We start from the raw sequence: 24,633 nt of genomic DNA on the forward strand, positions 1-24,633 counted from the left end.
GCAGGAAGGGAAGGGAAGAAGGAAGAGAGCGAGAAAGGGAACGGCAAGCTGTGTTGCTCTTCCCTTGGCGCTCTGCCCGTTCTTAGCGAGTGGCGCCTATTGGGTGCAGCCTCCCTACATCGCTGTCTGTAGGTACTGGGGGAGGTCCTGGTCACTCTTCTCTGCTTTCATCTCAACTAACTACAGTGATACATTGATCCCCAATCACCTCCTGCCAGCCCTCTTCACAACTCACCACCACCGAGCCCAGCCTTCTCTTGTGCGCCTCATTGCCAAATCTTTGTTCCTTCTCTCACCGCCCGCTCGTTCCCGGCAGATCGTCCCCAACTCACATTCGATGCATCATCAGTCACCGCTGGCTCTCACCGACTCATCATCATCATGAGAGGGACCTTTGTGTTCCAGTTCAAGGGGTGGCCCAAGATCCACCAGCCACTGCCTCGCACGCCACGCGAGTCTCAACAACTGCTCAACGCCCTCACATCCTCATTCCGTCGCCAACTCGATCGGGCCTACCCAGCGTCGGATTCCACCCGCGAGCACAATGACGATCAAACCACTCCCAATCATGCCGAGTCGTCGGCCCATGCGACCAGCCAGCATCTTCGAAACATCCTCGAAAACCCCCTCTTCCGAATTGTGCCGTCGCAGCCAATCGGGATCCGCGAGACCCAGCAGCGCCGGCTAGCCGAACAACCGATGGTGGTTTTCGACGAGCTGTTTGCCTTTGGTCTAGTCACAGTCGAGGATATTTGCCAGTGCTTGGAGTCGCAGCTTCGTCTGGCCCATGGAGGCGCCGAAACCAAAGTCACCGAGGATGTGAAATCGGCCATGAAGACATCCCGGGCAGGCTCGAAAGTGGTGGACTGGTTTTCGGCGTCGTCCGTGCAAGATAAGAAGGTGCTTCTCCGGACCGGAAGCTGTACTGCACCGTTGACCAAATTCATGGTTGTGGAGGGGCTTCACGGGAACATCATAGAATGGCTGAGAATGCTCCTGGCGCAGGACTTGGGCGGCGGCCACGGCTCCATCAAGCCAGAGGCCGCGCACCAAGCCTTCAATTTCCTTCTCCTACATTGGATGAAAGCAGAGAGACAGTATGGACACGGATTGAGCTCGGCTTTAAGATACTACGTGCAAGTGTGCCAGATGCACTCGTCGATTTCCGATCCCATCACGAGAAAAACACTGATCAGCAGTGGCGCTCACCTGGGCCAAATCGCTGAGCAACAGGCGTCTTCGGCCGAAAAAATCCCAGCATTCATCTACGACGAATTTCAAGATGCCATTTCCACCTTGACTCCTGGTTCCCTGTTATCGGCGAGAACGGCACTCGGTCATCCTACACAACCAGATCCACAGCCGTTCATCCGCTATGTGCAAAGTCTGGATTATAACAAAACCCCGTTCTGGAGAAATTCTCGGCGCGTAGCGTTTCTGGATACCGGCTTCAAGGCTGTTCAAGTCTTGATGGATCGGGAGAAGATTAAAGATGCGACATACGTGGCACAACACCTTCAATCATTCCTCCCGGACAAGATGATTTCAGAACCCTCCGATGGTCCTCACTACCACGCGTCGCCTGAGCAGACATCTCTTCTCAACCGCCTAGGCATGAGTCTGACATGATTTACTTTCGGCTCCACTCAGAGAGTGGGATGCTTACATACGCCGGCTTGAGTGTCTGATGTCATTGGTGACCATCGCTTAGAAGCAACCAAAAGCGATCGAGGCTTTCATGGTTGTGATGTCCTAGGGGGTTCTTGTACGACGAGGAATCCGCAGATGGGGCCGAGGAGGTCAGCGGTTGCGCCTACCCACCGTGCTCCACGCCACCCTCGCTTCTTCCCTCCAGCCCAGCTTCTCGCTTCCCCATACAGCTGCAACCATTATCTTCACTCTGCAACCCATCTACCATCTCTTCTGACATCATCATCCCCGCCATGGCCGAATCCCGTCTCGTGCAATCGGCTTTCCCGGCGTCCGGTATGTTGATTTGCCCGTCTGAATCGCTTGCACCGCTGATGACGAAGTGATTCGCAGAAACCTCTCAGGTGCGCAGCGAGCACTCTCCTTCAGTCCTTGGGCCATTGAACACCACCCAGACAGACAGTGGCCCCCTATCTGCCGACAAGCCCGATGATGGTGCGACAATCGTCAACCGTCCAACGACCCCCAAGCCTGCTGAGGGGGTGGATTCCACCCTCTCCATGGCACAGCCTCCCGCCGGATCTACCCCAGGCATTGCGACACCTCCCGCCGGATCACACGATCCTAGCAGAGAGGCTACTCCCTCCACGACTACAAAGGCTCCAGATGCAGCGGAGGTAAAGAAGGAAGAGGCATCTACGGGCGAGAAGCGTGCTCTTGATTCAGGTTCTGCGGCCCCTGTCACTACGTCCGGGACAGATAAACCCCCAGCGGGACCGGAAGAGCCCGAAGTTAAAAAGCCGAAGATCGACACCGCGGACTCCGACCAATCCGTGATAGGCATGCCGGCGCCTGCAGCATCCACAAGCGGTGAGAATCATGGGCAGCCCAAGAAAACCAGTCGGCCCAAGAAGGAAAAGATCAAGGATGCCCTGAAAAAAGCCATTCCAAGCGATGGGATTGGCAGCCGGACTCGCAGCCGCACCAACGGTACTTGACGGGCATTCTAGATACTCGGTCGGTCCGAGGTGATATTCGTATTGAGGAATTGAGTGATTCGGACACTCACCACCAGTCTGGTAACGATGAACTCGTTCGCTGTTCACCGATTTGTATACAACTCTCGTATCATTATCTCAATTCATATTGTCCCCCTCAGCACGGCATCTCATCAGTCTGTCTGATAATGTAAACGAATAAGCCATGACTTACGAGGTCATCATGTTATTCGTTTACAAGGGGAACACCCAGGGCAGAGTGGGTGCGTCCATTTATGCTTTTCCATAGTTCACTCATTAACTAGTGCGCCTCCGATCTCGGATGAGTCAGATCGCCCGGCGCGGAACAACTCTTGATCCGCCCCGCGATTCACCTGAGTTGATCAAGTGTGTGTCATTCGCGATCAAGTGGAAAGTTCCTTGATTCATATTTCAACGGATTTGCTATTTTCTCAACTTTTCCCTTCCCATCATGTCTGGACAGAAGATCTGGCTGCGCGCCGAAACCAAGCCTGCTGAGGCCCGGTCTGCCTGTGAGTCACTTGCCCGCCCAAAAAAAAACCGTTAGCAGTTGGAGGAATTGGCTGCTAATAAACGTTCCGGGGACAGTGACTCCTACGACCTGCAAGGCTTTGATCGATGCCGGATACCAGGTGACCATCGAGCGCTCTTCGCAAAGTATCTTTGACGGTGAGTTTTTTCTTCTCTTTCTTCCCTTACCGCCACTTGAGAACACCGGCGCATGGAGCATTGAGAATTGAGCATTGAGCAGTTGGCTAATGAGTCATGCCAAAATACAGACGAAGAATTCGCCAAGGTATGCATCCTCACGAAACATCCAACGTCCGCATTTCTCACCACACGTCGTATCATAGGTCGGTGCGCCTCTCGTGGCAGAAGGGTCCTGGGTCACCGATGCACCCAAGGATGCCTACATTCTCGGTCTCAAGGAACTGCCCGAAGATGACTTCCCTCTGGAGCACGTCCACATCTCGTTTGCCCACTGCTACAAGCAGCAGGGAGGTTGGGAGAAGGTGCTGAGCCGGTGGCCGCGGGGCAAGGGCACGCTGCTGGACTTGGAGTTCCTGACTGATGACCAGGGACGGAGAGTGGCTGGTAAGAACAGTGAATTGACTCGAGATGCAGGCTTGGCTGGGCTAACTGTCTTCCCTTCTAGCTTTTGGATACTCGGCTGGTTATGCAGGTAAGGAAACCCGGACCGCGCGACGTTGAAATGCACGATACTAAAACTTGATGGATAGGTTCTGCATTGGCGGTCAAGAACTGGGCGTGGCAGTTGACGCACCCCGATGGCACGCCATTGCCCGGCGAGGTCCCCTATGCTAACCAAGACCTTCTGGTCCAGTCTGTCAAGGAGTCGCTTGAGGCGGGCAAGAAGCAGGCTGGCCGCCTGCCCAAGGTCCTTGTTATTGGCGCCGTAAGTCTATCAAGTGGGTGCTAGGAGAGTCACATACTGATCTATCTCGTACAGTTGGGACGCTGTGGCAAGGGTGCCGTACAACTGGCCAAGGACGCCGGGATTCCCGAGTCCAACATCATTCAGTGGGACATGGCAGAGACTGCGAAGGGTGGCCCCTTCCGGGAAATCATCGAGGAGGCAGACATCTTTATCAACTGCATATACCTCTCATCCAAGATTCCTCCGTTTGTCAATGTCGAGAGCCTCTCCTCTCCGAATCGGACTCTGTCCGTTGTTTGCGACGTGAGCGCTGACACGACGAACCCCAACAACCCTATCCCTATCTACGATATCACCACCACCTTCGACAAGCCCACTGTCCCTGTCACCCTTCCTGCCAGCGCCCAGGGGCCGGCTCTCAGCGTGATCAGCATCGACCACCTCCCGTCCCTCCTCCCGCGGGAGAGCTCGGAGATGTTCAGCGAGGCTCTGCTGCCTAGTCTGCTTCAGTTGAACGACCGGGCTAATGCGCGGGTGTGGCAGCAGGCCGAGGACCTGTTCAATGAGAAGGTGGCCACCCTGCCGTAAACTCCAAGGAAGAATTGATGGTACATTGATAGAATTATTGGGGCATCCTATATAAAAAGTTGCGTATTCATGTCTCTCGGGTTCATCCACAATATATATAGTACCCTCCTCTCTATTTTATCGGAATGTATGTAGCTCCAGCTGCTATGAGACACTGCTGTAAGACCGGAGCACGCGATCGATCGAGGCCATACGTCCTGTCTCTTGTAACGAATTTCCCCGGGACCCCGCCGTCAGCACAGCATCCTCTCGTCCACTGCGGGGAGAACGAGGATCCGAATATTCCGAGGAAGAGGCCAATAATAATCATCCGAATGGCATGCGTGCATCGGAAGGATCCTGGGCCGTTGGGCCCTAAATGAGATCAGCGATCGGACTTCCGTAGTCCAGGAACTTGACTACCTGGGACATACTCGGCATTCTCCCGCCTTTTTCCCTCTTCCCTCTCCTCTCTTCCCCCACAAGAAACCCAACACCCGCTTCTTCAACCCCGGATCCCCATTGTCCCTCCACCACAGCGTGTCTCGAAGAGCAGTGGTTGGCACTCGGACCGGACCATTGTTCCCTTTACGGACAAACACTTTCAGCGTGTTCCTCGCCACCTCCCAACGACCGACCTCATGAGGATGGAGTAATGAGACTGCAGGCTTAACACCACCCTCCCCCTCTCTTCTCCCTCCTCCCACACCGCGATCCCGATGCAGGAAAAACCGGGTGCGGTCGCCGCTTACGCCGCGGGGGCTTCACTCGCCGCGATCGCCCTGTTCTACGTGTTCAGCCCCAACTACACGATCGATGGAGACGAGTCCAACAGCACCAACCGCAAAAAGAGCATCGTGGGCCTGTCAAATCTGGCCAATGACTGCTTCATTAATTCCGTGCTGCAGGCGCTGGCCGGACTGGGGGATCTTCGAGTCTATTTAATCCGAGAGCTGCACCGGCGCGAGCTCGATGGACCTGAGATCTACCAGTCTGTACCGAGTCGAGACGAACTTGAGCGTGGCCAGCGGCCGGATAAACTGCGGGAGCTACAACAGGGAAGCGTTACGCGGGCACTCAAGGACATGCTGGACCGGTTGAACGAGCGCCCAATCTACAAAAAGACTATCACCGCGCGATCGTTCATACAATCGCTGGAGTATGCGTTTCGGACGCGCATCAATCGCAACCAACAGGATGCGCAAGAGTTCTTGCAAATTGTCTTGGAGAGGCTCTGCGATGAGTATCATGCTGGTGCGCGGGCACGGCAACGCATGCTCGGTCCTGTCGACCCGCCTGCAGGTTCAGGTGCGGCGGAGGCTCAAGACAGTCCGGCGGAGGTGGAGGTGCGCATTGATGACGGGTCTGCAAATGGATTGCCCGCGATTATCGATACCAAATTGAAGGAGATCGATCAAGAGCCCGGATTCCCGTTGGAGGGCAAGCTGGAGTCGCAGATTGAATGCCAGTTCTGCCACTACCAGTACAAACCGAACCAAACCACCTTTGTCAATTTGACGCTCCAAGTGCCACAAAAGAGCTCGGCGACGCTCAACTCATGCTTTGACGGCCTACTCAAGACCGAGTATATAGATGACTTCCGGTGTGACCGATGTCGCCTACAGCATGCGGTGGAGCTCAAAACTCAGGAGCGAACCCGAGCACGCACAAAGAGCGACCAGGAACACCTGGACTGGGAGATCACGCGGATCCGGGAGGCGTTGGAGACAGACCCCGAGGGACCGCTGGAAGGAGTCACGCTGCCGCCGTCGGAGCAGGCCCCGAAACGGAAAATTGCTCGACATATGCGCATCACGGCATTCCCCAAGGTCATCGCCATCCACCTGTCCCGGTCCATCTTCGATCGGAGCTCCTCGTCCAAGAACGCGGCCAAGGTTTCCTTCCCCGAGCGGCTTCCGTTGGGTGGGATCTTAAATCAAACCTGGTACAAGCTCCTGGCCATTGTCTGCCACAAGGGCAGCCATAACAGCGGCCACTACGAATCCTTCCGGCGCAACCACCTGTACGCGCCCTTCTCCACCCCCGAGGCGTTCAGCTCGTACGCACAGAGCCGCGTGGCGAGTGCGAACCCCTCGGAAGCACCTAGTCCACGACTTGCACCGCGTAGCGTCCCAGACGTCGACCTGTTAGGCGGCGGCGGTGGGGAGGAGGGCGGCAGCAGCAGCATCTCAACCGCGACCTCGTCGACCTCACTTTCCGGCGCATCAATACCGTCCACGCAGCTAACCCCTCCATTACCGCGACCCACGACGGCCAGCTCGCCCCGATCCTTCCAGAGCACGCACTCCCGCTCCTCCGTGTCGCAGCAGACCGTGTCGCCCGGCTCCGACAGTAACAGTCCCACGACCGACCACGGCCGCTGGAGCAGCTCGCCGCGCCCGTCTACTGCCCGCACTATCTCCCGCTCATCCCCGGACACGCCGACGGGGGTTGGCTCACGCCTCCGCCGGCGCCGCAAGCCGAATGATCGCTGGTGGCGCATTTCGGACGAGAAGATCAAAGAGTGCAAGACCTCCGATGTGCTGGGCATGCAGCGCGAGGTGTATCTGTTGTTCTACGAGATGGACAGGCCCGATCCGGGCCTCGCGGGGCTCGAGTGATAGAATGTGTGTGTGTGATTTTTTATTGTAGAGTCTGTACTGTACATCCAATCATATACAACCAAATTTTTGTTTGATCTGTTGTTTGTTCTCTAAAACCGGATTGGCAAGACCACGAACCGGATTGGAAACGGGGAGGAGGTATCGTAAGGTCTCCTGAAACGGGGCCGAAGCAGAATGAATGGCATCGAAGCTTGGGTCCCCGCCGACGAACAAAACACGGAGCAGGGGTAATGTTTTACATGCCTGGTCCGGTTCAATAATATGACCACCGCTCAACAGGATTAGATACGCGGCAATAATATTTACGGCTCCCATCGTCATGAATCGTCCCACGACCTCCGACTACGGTTGCGGTTACGGGCACAATCCACGTCCTGCCGATGGGTAGCCATTCTATGACGCATGGCGGGGCACTCTTCGGCTTCACCTCAGCAACATCCGATCAACGGCTCTCCTCGGCCAACGGGCATTTCCGGAGACTCCCTGGATATAACTGTTCCTCGATCGTCTCTTCCCGCCGCAGATTATTTTTTGGATTATTCACGGCTGAAATCATACTGACCTCAGTTCCACCGCGAGCTCCACCACCCGGTGAGTTCTACACCGATGACGATTATTTAACAACCCTGTACCCGCTTTCGTCGCCCGGTAAAGGCTGATTTAGGACACTGACTAACCCGCCCTTTTTCTCTTTTCCCTTCTCCCACAGATTCTCCTCAAGCCATCAATCATCACCAGCATCAATCATCATGGGTGTCCTCCAGAAGCTCAACCGCAAGGCCGGCGTCATCGTCGGTGACGACGTCCTGCGTCTCTTCGAGTACGCTCAGGAGAAGCAGTTTGCTATCCCTGCCATCGTAAGTACCGAGGAGCTGGGGTGCCCCTCCATCATAATCGATGCTGACCCTCTGCTCGCAGAACGTCACCTCGTCGTCCACCGTCATCTCCTCTCTTGAGGCCGCCCGCGACCAGAACTGCCCCGTCATCCTGCAGATGTCGCAGGGTGGTGCGCAGTTCTTCGCGGGCAAGGGCGCCAACAATGACGGCCAGAAGGCTTCGATCGCCGGCTCCATTGCCGCGGCCCACTACATCCGCAGCATTGCGCCCACCTACGGCATCCCCGTGGTCCTGCACACCGACCACTGCGCTAAGAAGCTCCTGCCTTGGCTCGATGGCATGCTCGACGAGGATGAGCGCTACTTCAAGCAGCACGGCGAGCCTCTTTTCTCCAGCCACATGATCGATCTGTCGGAGGAGCCTGTCGACTACAACATCCAGACCACCGCCGCCTACCTGAAGCGCGCTGCCCCGATGAAGCAGTGGCTCGAGATGGTACGTCATTGCGGTTCCACTTTTCTCTTGCATCATTGCTAACTATGTTTCAGGAAATCGGTATCACCGGTGGTGAGGAGGACGGCGTCAACAACGAGGACGTCGACAACAACTCCCTCTACACCCAGCCCGAGGACATCCTGGCCATCCACAACACGCTGTCCCCGATCAGCCCCTACTTCTCGATCGCGGCTGGCTTCGGCAACGTGCACGGCGTGTACAAGCCGGGCAACGTTCGCCTGCACCCGGAGCTGCTGCAGAAGCACCAGGCTTTCGTGAAGGAGAAGACCAGCTCGCCCAAGAACAAGCCCGTCTTCTTCGTCTTCCACGGCGGCTCCGGCTCGTCCAAGGCCGAGTTCAAGGAGGCCATCAGCTACGGCGTCGTCAAGGTCAATGTCGACACCGACATGCAGTACGCCTACCTGTCCGGCGTGCGCGACTTCGTCCTCGGCAAGAAGGACTACCTCCTCAAGCAGGTGGGTAACCCGGACGGCGAGGACAAGCCCAACAAGAAGTACTTCGATCCCCGTGTTTGGGTCCGCGAGGGTGAGAAGAGCATGAGCAAGCGTGTCCAGGAGGCCCTTGAGGACTTCAACACTGCGGGCCAGCTGTAAACACGCACGCACCCCCAAAATGGAAATTGTATGTAGCGATGTATTTCGACACGTTTAATGAATGTCCCTAGCCGACATGGCTGTCGTTTTCTGGCGAATCCTGATCCGTAGGTGTCCTTGATCCGGTGCAAGTAGATGGAGGGGCAATGCTGCCTCAGGCACAACTCATGCCTGAGGCATGAGTATGATCACCTGACTCCAGAATGTGACCGGATCAGACGACTGTTTACTGCTGTTCCTACAACTGCGTGGGTGTCCTGCCAGACTTCGATCATGTTAATGCTGTGCTACCACGGGATCTCGCTTCTCCCGTGACACCTCGCCCGTCCCGGCACGCCTGATTGGCTGCTGCACAGCCGTCTGCCAATAACGAAGCCACAATGGACCCAGACCGTGGAAACGTCCGCCACTCAGGCACGCCTTCGGCGGGGAAACTGTGGAACAAACCACTTTCGTGAACAGGAACGCTGACGGAGGTGTGTGTGTGCGTTTGTGTGTGTTTGTGTGTGCCAAAACTCGTTCAAAGAGGATGGTACGTCAGGATCGGCCAACGGTCTAGAATGCGTCCACGAGTGCTAATAATAAAGTCCCGACTTGCTCCTCCACCTGAAACCCACTTTTCTTTCAGCCTGTCTGTCTCACCTCGTTTCTTCTCGTTTCTTTTTTTCCCTTGACCCTGTTCTTGATCCTCTCGTTTGTGTTTTCGCTGCTTCATATTGAAATTTTTAATCTATTCTTTCCCCGGTCCCTCGCTCCCTTTCCCCCCCACCACCGGCTCTGTCTCCATGCCGGATTGTCACTCGCTTCATCTGCCACATTGACGCAATGGATCCGATCCACGCGACCTTGTGGTCCAGGGACTCTTCAGGGACTGACCAGTTCCTGAAGCTGATCGCAAATCCCTTTCAGTCGGCCGTGGGTTTGCATCTGCCCTCAAAAAGTTTGCGTCGACTAATCTGGTGTCTCATAGTTCACGGTCAGCGCCGTCTGGGCCTCTCTAGGCACCTCCATCGGCATCTCTATCCTCCTCACCCTCCTCTTCTCCCTTTTCCGACCCCGCCACTCGCTGGTTTATGCGCCCAAAGTCAAGCATGCAGACCAAAAACACTCTCCGCCCCCGGTGGGTAAGGGGTTTCTTCGCCTGGATCAAGCCGGTCCTGTCCACGCCCGAGTCCGAGGTGGTGGACACAGTCGGCCTGGACGCGGCGATTTTCCTGCGTTTCACCAAGATGTGTCGCAACATCTTCATCATCATGAGCATCATCGGCTGCGCCGTCATGATCCCCGTCAACGTGGTCCAGAGCCACGGCAACAATATTTCCTCGGGCCTGTCTGTCTTCTCCAAATTCACACCGCTCTACATCACCAACCCCGAGGCCATCTGGAGTCAGGTAGTGTGTGCTTGGGTCTTTGATATCGTCGTTGCCTTTTTCCTGTGGAGGAACTATCGCGCTGTGCGAGATCTCCGGAGAAAATTCTTTCAGAGCTCCGACTATCAGCGCAGCATGCATGCGCGGACCCTGATGATCACCGATATTCCTCCTCCCGACCGTTCAGACGAAGGTATTCTGCGACTGACCGACGAGGTCAACCCCACCGCGGCCCTTCCCCGTGCCTCGATCGGCCGGAACGTCCGAGATCTGCCCCTGATTATCAAGGAGCATGATGAGACCGTGCGGGAGCTGGAGAAGGTGCTGGCCAAGTACCTCAAACGGCCGGATCAGCTACCTGCGAACCGGCCCACGATGCGCCCACCGAGATCTCAGCGGAACCAGCTTCCCGAGGGCAAGGTAGACGCCATCGACTTCCTCACGGTGCGCATCCGGGTGTTGGAGGAGGAGATCAAACATGGCCGGGCCTCGATCGACCGGCGGAATGCCATGCCCTTTGGCTTTGCCAGTTGGGAGAAGATTGAGCACGCCCACGCCGTTGCGTGGGCCGCCCGTAAGAAGCATCCCCGCGGCACCACCATTCGCCTCGCGCCCCGGCCAAGCGATCTGATCTGGGAAAACCTGCCGCTGTCCAAGCAGGCGCGCAAGTGGAAGCGGCTGATCAATATTGTTTGGGTCGCTGTATTGACGTTTGTGTGGATCGCGCCCAACGCCTTGATTGCTGTCTTTCTCTCCAATTTAGCGAATCTCGGTCTCGTTTGGCCGGCCTTCCAGACCTCGCTGGAAGCTCATCCGGATGTTTGGGCTGCTGTACAGGGTATCGCATCTCCAGCCATCACTTCGTTGGTTTACCTGGTGCTGCCCATCATCTTCCGCCGGCTCTCTATTCAGGGTGGTAGTAAGACCAAGACCTCTCGGGAGCGTCATGTGTTGTCGCATTTATACTCGTTTTTCGTCTTCAACAACCTGATTGTCTTCTCACTCTTCTCGGCTGCGTGGGGCTTTGTATCCACGGTGATCCAAAAGAGCAACGACAGCGATGACAGCGCGTGGCAGGCAATCCAAGATGGTCAAATATACAACAAGGCCATGAATGCTCTTTGCACGGTGTCACCATTCTGGGTGACCTGGCTCTTGCAGCGAAACTTGGGTGCCACCATCGACCTGGTGCAGGTGATTAACTTGGTCTGGGTCTGGTTTGCAAAGACCTTCCTTGCCCCGACCCCCCGACAGGCTATTGAATGGACTGCGCCGCCGGCCTTCGACTACGCCAGCTACTATAACTACTTCCTCTTCTACTCGACTGTCGCGCTCTGCTTCGCCACTCTGCAGCCGATTGTTTTGCCGGTGACAGCGCTGTATTTCGGTATGGACGCCCTGCTAAAGAAGTACCTATTGCTGTATGTCTTCATTACCAAGAACGAGTCTGGAGGTATGTTCTGGCGGGTTCTGTTCAACCGTATGGTGTTTGCCACCATTCTTGCGAACGTCGTCATCGCCCTGGTCGCAAAGGTCATGGGCTCGTGGACTATGGTGTTCGCTGTGGTTCCTCTGCCCTTCTTGATGCTGGGATTCAAGTTTTACTGCTTCAAGGTCTTCGATACAGACTGCAAGTACTACAACCGCGCCAACCTGAACGACGCTGAGGCGCTTGGAGGTGTGGGCAAGCTCAGTAAGAAGGCGGCCGAGCGGCTCAACTCGAAGTTCGGACATCCGGCACTGTACAAACCGCTCATCACGCCCATGGTGCACGCCAAGGCTGCCGCCGCGCTGAAGGAGATCTATCAGGGCCGCCTGGAGCACGGCGACACGGGAGGCGAGTACTCCGATATCGCCATGGATCGGATGATGGCCTCGCAGCCCGGCAAATCCGCGGACCCGGCTCCATTCGAGGTCGTCCCGGAGAGCCAGCTGGATTTCTCGTACTTCAAGGACCGACCGGACTTCCGCGACGAGTTCGGCGGCGGTATCTACGGCCGACCAGAAGATCTGATGACCGAGCGCTCCCAGACCCCACGCAGCACCTTGGGCGGAGAATGGTCGCCCTCGTCGTCGCGTGCCTCGTCTCCAGCACCATCCTTACCATCGATGGCTGGACTGAAAATGTACGAGGGCTACGAAATGCCTTCTGCCGAGGGGGCCCCTCTGGTCCACCCGGCTTTCCGCGTGCCGCATTCACGGAGCAGCAGCGCCGGCGCGCCCGGTGGCTTGTATCAACAATCAAACGAGAGCGAGACCAGGTTGTTGAGTCAGGCGCAGGGTCCTGCGCAGAACGACCCGGGGGCGTTGGATCGCTGGCGCACAGGCGGGTATGGGCCTGTAGAACAGGAGGAAGAAGAGCCTTCGTCGTACACCTCCTACGAGCCATACCGTGCGCCGCGGTAGATTTTGCGAAGTCTTGAAAAGACGAAACTTCTTGCATCTAATTTGTATTTTTGGATGGAGGCGAACAGCATTTTCTGTTTAGAAACGAGATCACGATCTAGTCAATATTGCCAATTGTACATTTATGTTATATATAACCCACTGCACGATCGATCTTCTGTCTGTAGAAGGAAGTCTAGCTTTGGTTCCTCAGGCCGTAAACAAACAATGTTTGCTCCCCCTTATCGTTATCAGCTCCCCCAGCTCTCTCTCCCTCGGCCTCGCACACCTACACTCACTTCCGCCGAACCCCGATCTATCAGTCAACCTCCCGCATCCGAGCGTGAGTTTCGTCTGCGTCGTCACCCCATCCGATCGCGGTTCGGTCGTAGCTCACCGCCGCCTGCCTGACTCCCGCATCGAACGGCCGAGGGACCGTGCGGGAGGGGAAGGAAGGCATTCGTTGTGCACCACCCAGCAGCTGCGTTCGTTATTTTGAGCTGTCTGGATATGGGGTGGTGGTTGAAGGAACACACGACGTACACGACACGGACTTGAGAGTGATACTTAGCCACCGAATCTGATCTTGAGGAGGCAGTACACAAACATTAACACCAACCAACTAGTCTCTCCTCAACCGGACCAGACCAAAAGCCCCAGACCACAACATCAAGCACTTCCACCTCTCGACATCGCCCCAAAAAGAAAATGGCGTGGTACTCCATCCTCCCAGCAGAACTAATCCACCTCGAAAGCTGGGCCGCGCGGATTTTCGTACGTTCCGTTCCAAAAGTCCCTACGCAGGGACCTACCTCCCACCTCGGTACCTGAACTGTATATGAACGCGAAAACTAACCCAACCCCACAAATGCACAGTTTGTACTCGGCCTCATAACTATTGTCCCCTGGGGCGTTCTCCTCGTCTTCGACGCAGCCCTGTACCTCTACCACTTGCTCCTCTATGAATTCCCCGTTCTCGGTGGTCGCGCGCGCGGGCAGCAGCGTCCTCGTGCACCGAGCTTTAATGAGGGACCTGTGAGGGTTTTGGGGTTGAGTGGGGTTGATGATCCCGACGACGAAGAGGGTGAGGAAGGGTTGCATGCAGAGGGGAAGGAGGAGGGTACCGATCATCGCGAAGGGAAAGAGAACTTATCTCCAGGGCCACAGGTTGTGGAAGACGTGGAGCTCAAGCGGAGGGCCTCACCGAAGTCTTCCTAATTATTTGATTTATGTTTTTTTTTTGCGTCTGAAGATGGATTGTTCGGGATATGGAGTATGCGGTTTGTTTATTTCTTTCCATGTGTGTGTCCCGGACGCCGGGCGGGTTTCTTGATTGAGATGACACGAAACCTCATCCGAGGAAACTAATTTTTCTCGTTTGACTGATATGACGCAAATATATGATATGATTGTTTCTGTACTAGTTCTTCTCGATCCTATTCCTGATGAATCCCCGATTAGGAAATAGACCACGAACCCTTGCACTTGACCTCTCCAAGTAGTCTCCTGTCCTTTTCTCTCCTTCACCTCTTTAATCTCATAACTGCTTTGAAAGAAATTCCCTTCTCGCATACTACTTATTACAACCTTGTATACTGAACATCAACCGTCACCCATGGCGCCTATCCCATCCTCTGTACTCAACACCGCCACCGTCGTCGTGGCACGAGAACTCCACCCCACGGGACTCACTAAGGGAGAGCGAGCTGCACTCATCTGCTTGATAACTCTCCTGTCTCTCACGGCCATATGGGCGTTCTACCATGTTCTCTCGTGTATGGCATGGAGTATATATACGTACGTACCTTCCACCCAACCCATCCCCAAAGACCAATACCTAACAGAGTCATTAACAGGTTGATTAACCGTCTTTTCGGAAAATTGGTATCGTTCCTCAAGTTCACTCGAGGCTGCTGCTTCCTCTTCTATGCGTCGCTGCTCTCCATCGCTCAGAAAGCCACGGCGAAGGTGAATGGCACTGGTACGGCCAGTGATGTGCCTAGCCCTGGCTCCAGCGTGACCGCTCTGCTTCCGTCGGAGGTTATTGCTAAGGCCCCGGCTCGCGTTAAGGTCCCGGCTCCTACTTATTCCCCTGGCAAGTTTGCTACTCGCAGTAAGGCAGTGTATGAGCTTGAGGAAGTCGTTGGTCTTAATCATTATGTTGAGCCTTATTTTCGTGCTTGATGGTGGGGGTGAATTGAAGATGAAGCGATTTTCGTTTCTACAGAAGTTGTTTTATTCTATGAGTCCTTTTTTTGTTTCTCCAAAGGTTGGTTTTCCTCTGTTGATTGTTTCGTTGCCAGATTAAAAGAAAGATTTGATATTGGATAGGTTATAGAAATGGGGTTCCTGGTGTATTTCTTTCTTTCTTTGGAGATTATCCTTGCTCATGACTATGTGAAGGTATTTTTGCTCTGATATTGCATTCAATAATATTCTTGTTTCTCTTCAATCTGAGAGGATACTCGCAGTCTCTTATTCCTATTTGGTAACTGTCTTCTATTCAATGTCTTTAGTACGGTAGATTTGAACGTCCAGCCTGGGATTACATTCCCCTACACCACAACACTAGGTGATGGTAAATCGGGCGCCCAAAATACTATCTTAGACGGCCTTTTCGGCGCCCCTTATCTAGGATCTTGGTCATTCACAAGTGAAACGATTGAACTATGGCCTGAGAACTCAGGGATGCGCTCAGCCTTCACTTGGGGTGCTCAGGAGGAGGATTAATGATATATATTCTTTCTATCTCTAATCGGCTTGTAGCCGCTTAACACAAAAAAAGAACTATATTTTTATTAAGTACAGGTCGTAGTGTCATTTTCTTTTGAACTTAAGTGTCTCTTACCTCCGTCAACTATAGATTTTGTGCAGAGTAACTCTCCTACAACCGCCATCACCGAATTACTTCTATGGCATCTTTTCAGATGACTATTATTACCATGTTCTATCCTATCCAATTCCGTCTCCTTGTCTCCTTGACATGTCTGTGAGCAGCCCAGAAGCAGGTCGAAGGCATGTCTGGCTCTCAGGTTTATCTATGGAAATAGAATTTATATGAAAACAATTTTAAATTTTCTTCGTTTCTCGTGTGGGAAATGGATCCTCATACAGAAGTTGAAGGGGGCCAATCCTCCAGGATCGCCCTGGGATAGAAGACAACCTTCGGCCCCTGTTTTGGGGGCCGGGCCTGAGTACTGTAAATAAGGTCAAGTGGGGCCGGCCCATTGAGGTTTTCTAATAGAAAGCGAGAAAATAAGTGCAACCTAGTACTTATCAAGTTTACCCATTTACGCCCTTGTGGGCCCTCAGGGGTTCATCCCTAGGTATATATATGTAGTTTCGTACCGGAAGACGACTATGCTAGGAAGTGGAATTTCCGCCTCAAATTGTTGTTCAGAATGTCTGCCAGTAGCTGGGGTTTTTCTTGGATTTTAGCACTGACATTCCTCATTTCTGCTTCTTTACCTTTCACCTATGCTGCGCCAGTCTCCGACCCCGTACTGCTACCCGGATCTGTCGACAATGCTCCGGTCCGGCTGCGAGTTGCATTCGACGAGGGCCTACAAGAAACGAAGTTTCTCGGCAAGCGGAAATCTCCAGGTCTAAGTCCGGGACTAACTGGGACCGCATGGTTCGAGCGCACGCGGAGTAATGGCGATAGACTTTATGCGTTTGGTCCAGATACTGGAGATAAAAAACCTGGTATACAATTGGGATCAGTCTCGGTGTCGAATAAAAAACTTGCTGATGGTGGTTTTGGGACAATATCAAATGCCATCTTGTTTGAAGTCAAGGAAGAAGAAATCTGTGGTAGCACAGAGACTGCAAAAAAAACCGAGAAGACTAAAGGTCTTATCGCAAAGTGGGGGGAGGGAGACGACGGAGTTCATGGCGGAAAAATACAAAACCTTCTCAGAGAATGTGCTTACGTTCCGCAAGTACACAAAACTCTTTGGATACCACCTGATAAGACATACCCAGAGGGCCAGTCACTCGTCATTATGGAGTCGATGGCTAGTGATACCTGGGATCTGGTGAATAGCTACCCCCAAGCGAGAAGGGAAAAGCAACCGTGGGCCGGCCACTTCAATCGCCTCTTCATGATGGAGGATTTAGTGACAGGTTTGGCATATGCTCACTCACTACAAATCATTCACATGGATGTTAAGTTGGAAAATCTGATGCTACGGCATAACAAACCGGGCGAAAAGTATTATCATTTCGCCATCATTGACTGGGATATGGCGATGATCCTTACGAAGGAGCAAGTGGGTCAGGCTCTGAAAGGCACTCCACCTTATATGGCTCCAGGTAAGACTAAGAGCCTCAATTGCTACCGATGACAGAAGACTTACACCTACAAAATCTTAGAGGTGGTTAAGAGGGAGTATGAAGATTGGCCCAAAGGACCAGATGTTTACGCGGCTGGAATATGCCTTCTATTCGCCATTGTACCGGATCTGTTAAAGCCTGAGTACCAGCCCCGCGTGGAAGCCATTCATGATAAATACAGAAGCCCAGAAGAGGTCGAAGAATATGTGAAAAAGGTATTAGGAGTGCGCACAAAACTTTTTCCGGAAACTTTCAGTCTCTTGGGCCAAGTTCTCTGTGCACCGTGGCTTCGCTTGTCAATGGCGGATTTTGAGGCGAAGCTCCGTAAATACCCGGTCGATTACCCTTATCTAGAGAGCGATCTTCCATTGATTAGTCTCGAAGAGACTCCCAAGAAGCCCGAATAAGGGGCCCCGTCATTGATTACAGCACTCAATCTCGGGTGAAGTGACAGGACTATCACATGGATCGACCCATTCTAATATTTGCGGAACCTTCCGCATCCATACTTCGCCATCATAGTTATAGACGTGACTGCTCTGACCATGATCACTCCGGCAGACACCATTCTGTATATAGGGTCGCATACTCAGCCAAATACCGCGTTTTGAAAATAAACAAGGAAAAACATTCAGTACCAGAAGAGGTAAACTTCAATTATACAGCTCACGAGGATACTTTAAGACAAGACTTACCATTTTGCTCATTGTCGAGTCGGATGCCACAAGCTCGGAGCTGCGACTCTCTGGTGAGCTAGAACGGCCAGCAATACTCTTAGTTCGTGGTTGTCCTGGGCCACAAGGCACTCTATAACCTTGTGTTTTTGAAGTCCTTATAAAGCGCTGCAAGACATTGTGGGCTAACACGATTAAATTCTTGAACCATACCACGAATGCCTCTTTCGGGGAATTGAAGAAGACTTGCCGCTGCCACCTTATTCTGAAGAGCAGAAATTTTCACCATTATAGTACAGTGACAATCTCCTGGAACAAAATCTCACATGAACTTACAGTGATGGAGCATTCAAATGTACAGATTCACGTCCATAACAACAAGGCATGCTCATCCCACCTCAGTAACACCAACCCCGCGAACAAAAGCAAAGCCAACAACTTCACTGTCTCAAGCTCATTCCAGTGTCGACTCAACCAATTTTCTAACTCCACCCGCCAAATATAATGGCCGCTGTCTTTAAGCGCAGATCGGAGACCTGGGAGTCCGTCAAGGCTGTGGGTATTACATTCTTGCTGGTATTTTTGCATCTTCCCAGAATTAACCATTTTGGCGGCAGAATGACCCAGCGTTTGGCGGTCTTTGAGATGGGGCTTGGATTCGTTGGTTTCAGGATCCGTTGTTAGGGACAACAGCGGGACGCCATAGCCGCAGGAGGTTTGGACCTAGATATATTGTTATCCAGAGTTGAATCAGTGTTATGGGTGACAGTTCCAAGACGGATTTTGTTCGGGACATATATCAGTGTTAGAAAGAGACTGACTGGTCCTCGAGCGAAAGTCACGTCAGAGACCAATGCTAACCTTGAAAACATCAAGATTGATAATAGCACGCGCTCCCACAACCTGGGATTTTCCCATGCGCTGTGAATATCTTAGGAACTCGGGCTGATCCCACTCGATAACCGAACCGGTACAGAACAGTCGCAAGATACGAGGAGACGTATCAAACGAGCAGAACATCACAGTAACGCGACCATTTTCGCGCACGTGGGAGATCGTTTCGCAGCCAGACCCGGTTGAATCGATATACGCTACCTGGTTTGGACTGAGTATCGCAAGGCAAGAATCCGGTAAGCCCTTTGGTGATAGGTTAACATGTCGGCCACGCAGAGGAGCGGAAGCCACGAAGAAAACGCTTTGACGTAGAGCCCAGTTTCGCAGATCGTCTGGAATGGAGTCGTAGAACTTGGGCATGGCTTTTATTTGGTGACGATAGGGAGATTACACAGAGGAGTTGTGAATCGGGCTAGTGATAGATGTAATCCACTTCCACCTCCCCTCATCACCCTCAAACGGCCGCGACTGTCACATGACACCGGCAAAGAACAAGCACATCAAAGCCGCATGCAGCCCTACTGGCTTGTTTGCACGGCAACGACTATGTACATTTGCCTGTATTCGCTCACAACCGTCGTGGTTACCGTAGCTTTGTGACTGGAAGAAAACTGTCGTAGCAAGTGACACCTGAGAGATATGTAGAAAAGAGTAGCGGCCTGTCCCTTTTCTACTCCTGTTCTTCCGTACCAATCCCTCGAATTTCCCACAGCTCTCTCCTTATTGCTTTCCAAATTGAAGGATAAGCGGGTCGTGATTATCGGCACAGGGGCGACGACGGTGCAAATTGTCCCGCAGCTCGCCCAATGGTGTAAGCGCCTCTTTGTCGTACAGCGGACACCGGCCTCAGTAGACGTTCGTGATCAGCGAGAGATTGACGAAGAATGGTTCCGTAAAGAGGTTGCACGATCGAAAGGATGGCAGCGAGAGCGAACGCGAAATTTCCACCAACATTTCACTCTTGGCGAGATGCCAGCAGTCAACCTGGTCAACGATGGATGGACCCGCACTCCTGGCTTAGTTGGTCTAACTGGGTGTACAGAAGGACCCGAATCACCCGAAGAAATTCCAGCATACACGGCGAGATTGATTGAGAAAGACACCCCCATCAAAACCGCATTCATGCTCGCGTGGATGAAGAGATGAAGGATCCTGCCACCGCAGAGAAACTGAAGCCCTGGTACCCTGTATGGTGTAAACGTCCTTTATTCCACGACGACTACCTCAAGACCTTCGATCAAGATGACGTGACTCTTGTCGATACCGACGGCAAGGGCATCGACCGGATGATGGCAGACTGGGTTATCGGCGACATGTAGGGTGTCGTAGTGCATTGAGCAAGGGCCTGGCATGCATTGAAGGAGATCTTAATTCGTGGGTACGTAGTGCCTAAATGCAAAGAGACCAGGAATCAAGAATTGAATACTCAATTCTACTACCGTACGGGGTAGAAAGCCATCTCTAAGGTTTCCCCTTACCTTGACAAGGACAAGAAAAATCCTTTACTGTAATAATAAAAAACATTTCAAGCAAGTCCGTGAACCATGTAACATTAACTCTCGAAGCCCGAGATGCTCATTCTAAGTACATAATACTTTGCGCATAAATACATTTAAACCGCTTAGAACAGAGCGGCAGCAGCGAGGGCAGCAGCAGCGCCTAGCGGAGCAGCGGTGATCAGTGGATGGTGGGGGCCAGCAGCGGCATCGGGAGTCTCAGTCGCCTGAGGAGAGTTGAACAAGGAGAGGCCACCAGTAACAGTGAGCGGGAAGTGGGTGACCTGGTCAGTAGCGATGGAGCTGGTGATGGTGGTTGCTGAAGATGAGCCATCGTAGCTGGCAGTGGCCTTTATAGTGCACTGGGCCGATTCAGTCTTTCTGGTGAACGAGCATGCGAGACCGTCGGTCAGGCTAACCGTAACACCATCGAGCTCAAAGGGCAAAGTTCGCTGGATGTCGACCGTGGTTGGCCCGGCGATAAGGGTATAGGGGTCAATGCTGCACGCCAAGTTGGCTGCGCCGCTCATGCACTCGACATGGTAGGTGGTGGCCTCCGCGTTAATGCCCACGACACTGCCAGCAAGATTGGTGGCGGTGGAAACGCTGACACTAAGGCCGTCTCCGTAGTAAGGATTTTGGATTTTTCCTTCAAAAATATTGACCACGGTGGTGGTCTGAGCTGTAGCTAGGGCTGCGAGGCCGGGGACCAGGACAGACGAGAAATGCATGGTGTGTTGGAGTTGAGTTGATCTATATTCAGAAAAGATGCTAGGAAAGAATTTGATGCACAGAGACTGGGAAAGATAGAGGGCAATTCGATGATGAGAAACAAGAGAAAAAAGAGAAAAAAGAGAAAAAAGAGTCTGTACTTAAAGAAGCGGGCCCTCACACTGCTTTTTAAGCCTCAATCGCAACCTCCTCAATCGGATCCTTTTCTAGGGCGATAGGCTGAGCATAGCAGGCCAATTTTAGCGCACGATCTTTATTATTGTTTGGTCAAGTGGAGGCACCCTGGCAAATGAAAGGGCGGCACAGCCCCAGATGGTTGCACGCTTAACAGCCTTGTTAACTAGGGGCTTGGCACACCTTCGCGCCAGCCATTGGCATCACGATAGTCTGTCAGTCGGCGGTGTAGCGCTAGCCCTGTTAAATATGTGATTCGACTGCTCGCACAGGGAAAGTACGCAGGGAAATGGGGCCATTAACCCCTCGGGGGGCCAAAAAAGCAGCCCGTCGTCATTTGCTGCCACATGATCCTGTCACGCCTAGCGTAGTTTTTCACATTAGCCATACCAAAGAGTGGAACGCTGGCTCGGGAACTTTCTTCCCGGGTGCTGGGGGGCTTGTGATAGGGGTGATGCAAGACCCTTCACCAACTCCAAAATGAGGCTGAGACCAAACTACCACCTCGATTTAATACATTTATGGCAGCCTGTATTTAGCGAGATTAGAAAAGTATCGATCTTCTCCTACTGCAGGGTGAGCGAGTGAACCATTGGCCCCTGTATGCGCTAACTAGGTTTCTCTTTGTCAAAGCGTAAACGTGCTTTCAATCTGCTTCATGGAGCGGAGCATACCTCGGCCCCAGCGGCAAATTTATGGAGCCGTTTCTTATGAGCGGAAAATGGGGTCAAAGGTCAGGCCTCAAGTTGACGGGAAGGGAAAGTTTCTCTGAGGGACACACTAGACGAGCGCAGCACTGAAAGAGCCGAGTCCCTCCCACGAAATCAAAGCCTATTATGACCTATGTGAGGCGAGATGCTCTCATGTACACACTACGCACCCGTCAGTGTCGGATACGATGTCTAGGGTTTCCGGGCCTTTGAATTTTACGATGAGATCACGAGGCCCTCGGAGGAAGTAAAAGTAGAAGACTCGTCATCATCATAGCAGTCATTTCTCTGTGGAATAAACGCCAGGCATCTATCGAGAAGACCAACACTGAATGAGATCACAGATTCGGCAGTGGATCAGAGGAGATATGATGTCAATTGCTGTGCTTGAATTGAATGAATAGTGGATTGCTTGGTTGATGAATGACTGGGTTTTCAATGATACTGATGACTGCGTCCCATTGCTAACAACTGGGGCCTTCCAGTTCGTGAAATTTGCGAAAACCGGTCACCTGCTGTTTGTGCTATAGCTCTTTCCACCATACCTGTTTTCCACTCTGAATAGCTATTATGGATTCATTTAGTCAAACCCAATGACTTGTCCATTATAACTTAACAGAACTAAGTGAGAATTGTGAAGAAATCCGTAGTGTTTCTGAATCCGCTGAAATGAAGCAACTTGTACGTTGTTATACTTCTCTTTGCTAACCTGAAAGCTAAAAACTTCAAAAAAGCAGTTGAGTAAACCTAAAACACGCATATCACGAGATTTCTTATGTCTGTCCTATTTGTTAACCCGCGGATCAAAGATTTAGACTTCGTCCACACTAATAAGAACACTCTTTGTTTCCAAGTAGTTATCGATGCTAACGGTATAACCCTCACGACCGGTGCCGCTAGCCTTGTAGCCTCCAAAAGGCATGTCTCGAGCTCCGGTCGGGCTAGTGCAGTTCACGCCAACACTTCCAGCTTCCATTTTCTTCGCCATCCGCAAGGCTCGGCTAATGTCCTTGGTGTAGACAGCGGCGTAAAGACCGTATTCAGTATCATTAGCTTTTGCGACGACCTCATCCTCGGTTTTGAAGGTGTTGATGTGCACCACAGGCCCGAAAATCTCCTCTCTCATTGGTCGCGTATTTTCAGGGGTTTCAAGGAACACCGTCGGTTGAACGAAATAGCCAGTCTTGTGCTCTGATGGTTCCGATCCCAACGCCATTTTGCCTACCCTTTTTGCCTCTTCAATATAGCTCTGGATCTGTTTGTACTGAATTTCATCTGCCTGCGGGCCATGGGTCGTGCCCTTGAGGAGAGGATCACCACTCTTGATCTGAGCAAAACTCTTGTTGAACAGTTCGATGAATTTCGGTGCGATGGACTCTTGGACGTAGATTCTGGAGTTAGCCATGCATACCTGTCCACTGTTCCATTGCACACTGTGCTTGGTCTGCTCCACTGCCTTTTCGATATTGGCATCTTCGAAAATAACGGCCGGAGATTTGCCTCCGAGCTCCAGAATGACATTCTTCAGATTCGACTTCGCGGCTGCAGCTGTGATCACACGGCCGGTTCTTCCAGAGCCAGTAAAGCTCAACACGCGAACATCCATGTGGTGTGAGAGTACATTTCCAGAGATGTGTCCATGGCCGGACAAGATGTTGATTACGCCAGGTGGGAATCCGACTTTCTCTATGAGAGTTGCAATCTTTGCAGACTACAAAAATCACAAAAGATATAATGAGCAGGCTGCGGTTAGGAACATAGCGAAATTTCTATTCCTCAACTTACAGTGAGTGGAGCTTTCTCACTACTCTTGATCACGACTGTATTTCCCGCCATCAAAGCAGGGGCTGATTTGTTAACCTTTGGTCTGTCAGTATTCATTCCAATTTCCTTTTAAAATTTGGGGACATTGCTCATACCAGGAACAAGACTGGAACATTCCAGGGAATGATGGCAGCCACAACACCATAGGGCTGGCGCAGAGTCATATTCACAAATCCCGGAGTATTCAAGCTGGAGGTTCCCAGAGCCTGAAAACCAGCCTCGGCGTAGTGATCCAGAGAGTCTGCGGCCATGAAAGACTCAAAATACATAGAGACCGGGCGGCCCATCGATAAAGCCTCTAGCTCAGCCAACTCATCGTGTGATTCGCGAATAAGAGTGGCCAACTTCTTGAAGTACACCCCTCTCGCGCCCGGCGAGAGAGCAGACCATGCCGGAAATGCAGCTTTCGCAGCCGCAACGGCAGCATTCGCATCAGCCTCGCTTGCCTCCGAGACTACATCATTTTTAAGATTGATGTCAGGACTCATGAAAGATGCTCAGGTCAAGACAAGAGATACCTTGCATGAATTTCTCGCCCGTTGCGGGGGAAGTCAAGTCGAACTTGCCTCCATCGGAGGCTTCCGTGAACTGTCGTTCGGCTCAGCATGGATTGAATAACGTATCCGCATTTTGAACAAACTTTTCCATTGATGAAAAGGCGGGTCTCGAAAGACTTGACCTTGGGCTCCTGGATGATACTCATAGTCCTTTTATGCCGAGGGTGTCAGGGATCAGCAAATTTGTGGATGCAAGAGGGACTGACTGACTTGCGATCCGACAAAATTATTAATGTCAAGTTCCAAAACTGTCCTCAGTACAAACGATTTTTTGTGA

General features: G+C 52.5%; 12 protein-coding genes across 12 annotated transcripts; 8 read left to right on the plus strand and 4 right to left on the minus strand.

Moving 5' to 3' along the window:
- Positions 1–381: 381 nt before the first annotated feature.
- On the plus strand, positions 382–1,629 carry N7510_011101 (uncharacterized protein; the record flags this gene model as incomplete). Its single annotated transcript, XM_056983026.1, has 1 exon — positions 382–1,629. The coding sequence occupies one exon, from the start codon at positions 382–384 to the stop codon at positions 1,627–1,629; it is 1,248 nt and encodes a 415-aa protein (XP_056828520.1).
- A 314-nt stretch (positions 1,630–1,943) lies between these two features.
- On the plus strand, positions 1,944–2,648 carry N7510_011102 (uncharacterized protein; the record flags this gene model as incomplete). The annotated part of the gene is made up of 2 exons (XM_056983027.1): positions 1,944–1,986; positions 2,044–2,648. The coding sequence occupies 2 exons, from the start codon at positions 1,944–1,946 to the stop codon at positions 2,646–2,648; spliced, it is 648 nt and encodes a 215-aa protein (XP_056828521.1).
- A 472-nt stretch (positions 2,649–3,120) lies between these two features.
- Positions 3,121–4,656, plus strand: lys1 (saccharopine dehydrogenase (NAD+, L-lysine-forming); the record flags this gene model as incomplete). Its single annotated transcript, XM_056983028.1, has 7 exons — positions 3,121–3,181; positions 3,258–3,338; positions 3,449–3,465; positions 3,524–3,764; positions 3,826–3,852; positions 3,911–4,086; positions 4,141–4,656. The coding sequence occupies 7 exons, from the start codon at positions 3,121–3,123 to the stop codon at positions 4,654–4,656; spliced, it is 1,119 nt and encodes a 372-aa protein (XP_056828522.1).
- Positions 4,657–5,354: 698 nt separating this feature from the next.
- On the plus strand, positions 5,355–7,256 carry N7510_011104 (putative ubiquitin C-terminal hydrolase; the record flags this gene model as incomplete). Its single annotated transcript, XM_056983029.1, has 1 exon — positions 5,355–7,256. One exon carries the CDS (start codon positions 5,355–5,357, stop codon positions 7,254–7,256), a length of 1,902 nt encoding a protein of 633 aa, XP_056828523.1.
- Positions 7,257–8,008: 752 nt separating this feature from the next.
- Positions 8,009–9,205, plus strand: N7510_011105 (fructose-bisphosphate aldolase FBA1; the record flags this gene model as incomplete). Its single annotated transcript, XM_056983030.1, has 3 exons — positions 8,009–8,116; positions 8,178–8,591; positions 8,645–9,205. The coding sequence occupies 3 exons, from the start codon at positions 8,009–8,011 to the stop codon at positions 9,203–9,205; spliced, it is 1,083 nt and encodes a 360-aa protein (XP_056828524.1).
- Positions 9,206–10,296: 1,091 nt separating this feature from the next.
- N7510_011106 (putative DUF221 domain protein) lies at positions 10,297–12,981 on the plus strand (the record flags this gene model as incomplete). Its single annotated transcript, XM_056983031.1, has 1 exon — positions 10,297–12,981. One exon carries the CDS (start codon positions 10,297–10,299, stop codon positions 12,979–12,981), a length of 2,685 nt encoding a protein of 894 aa, XP_056828525.1.
- Positions 12,982–13,279: 298 nt separating this feature from the next.
- N7510_011107 (uncharacterized protein) lies at positions 13,280–14,091 on the minus strand (the record flags this gene model as incomplete). Its single annotated transcript, XM_056983032.1, has 3 exons — positions 13,280–13,441; positions 13,504–13,513; positions 13,817–14,091. 3 exons carry the CDS (start codon positions 14,089–14,091, stop codon positions 13,280–13,282), a joined length of 447 nt encoding a protein of 148 aa, XP_056828526.1.
- A 484-nt stretch (positions 14,092–14,575) lies between these two features.
- Positions 14,576–15,144, plus strand: N7510_011108 (uncharacterized protein; the record flags this gene model as incomplete). The annotated part of the gene is made up of 2 exons (XM_056983033.1): positions 14,576–14,757; positions 14,817–15,144. The coding sequence occupies 2 exons, from the start codon at positions 14,576–14,578 to the stop codon at positions 15,142–15,144; spliced, it is 510 nt and encodes a 169-aa protein (XP_056828527.1).
- Positions 15,145–16,361: 1,217 nt separating this feature from the next.
- Positions 16,362–17,702, plus strand: N7510_011109 (NIMA-like serine/threonine kinase; the record flags this gene model as incomplete). Its single annotated transcript, XM_056983034.1, has 2 exons — positions 16,362–17,274; positions 17,335–17,702. 2 exons carry the CDS (start codon positions 16,362–16,364, stop codon positions 17,700–17,702), a joined length of 1,281 nt encoding a protein of 426 aa, XP_056828528.1.
- A 1,110-nt stretch (positions 17,703–18,812) lies between these two features.
- N7510_011110 (pyridoxamine 5'-phosphate oxidase family protein) lies at positions 18,813–19,223 on the minus strand (the record flags this gene model as incomplete). Its single annotated transcript, XM_056983035.1, has 1 exon — positions 18,813–19,223. One exon carries the CDS (start codon positions 19,221–19,223, stop codon positions 18,813–18,815), a length of 411 nt encoding a protein of 136 aa, XP_056828529.1.
- A 1,261-nt stretch (positions 19,224–20,484) lies between these two features.
- N7510_011111 (uncharacterized protein) lies at positions 20,485–21,090 on the minus strand (the record flags this gene model as incomplete). The annotated part of the gene is made up of 1 exon (XM_056983036.1): positions 20,485–21,090. One exon carries the CDS (start codon positions 21,088–21,090, stop codon positions 20,485–20,487), a length of 606 nt encoding a protein of 201 aa, XP_056828530.1.
- Positions 21,091–22,786: 1,696 nt separating this feature from the next.
- N7510_011112 (aldehyde dehydrogenase family protein) lies at positions 22,787–24,502 on the minus strand (the record flags this gene model as incomplete). Its single annotated transcript, XM_056983037.1, has 5 exons — positions 22,787–23,686; positions 23,761–23,835; positions 23,895–24,253; positions 24,318–24,387; positions 24,440–24,502. 5 exons carry the CDS (start codon positions 24,500–24,502, stop codon positions 22,787–22,789), a joined length of 1,467 nt encoding a protein of 488 aa, XP_056828531.1.
- Positions 24,503–24,633: the final 131 nt, after the last annotated feature.

Source organism: Penicillium lagena (assembly GCF_028827675.1).
Source record: "Penicillium lagena strain IBT 129212 chromosome Unknown utg000008l_segment0_segment0, whole genome shotgun sequence".
In the NCBI taxonomy this organism is placed as follows: Eukaryota; Fungi; Ascomycota; class Eurotiomycetes; order Eurotiales; family Aspergillaceae; genus Penicillium; species Penicillium lagena.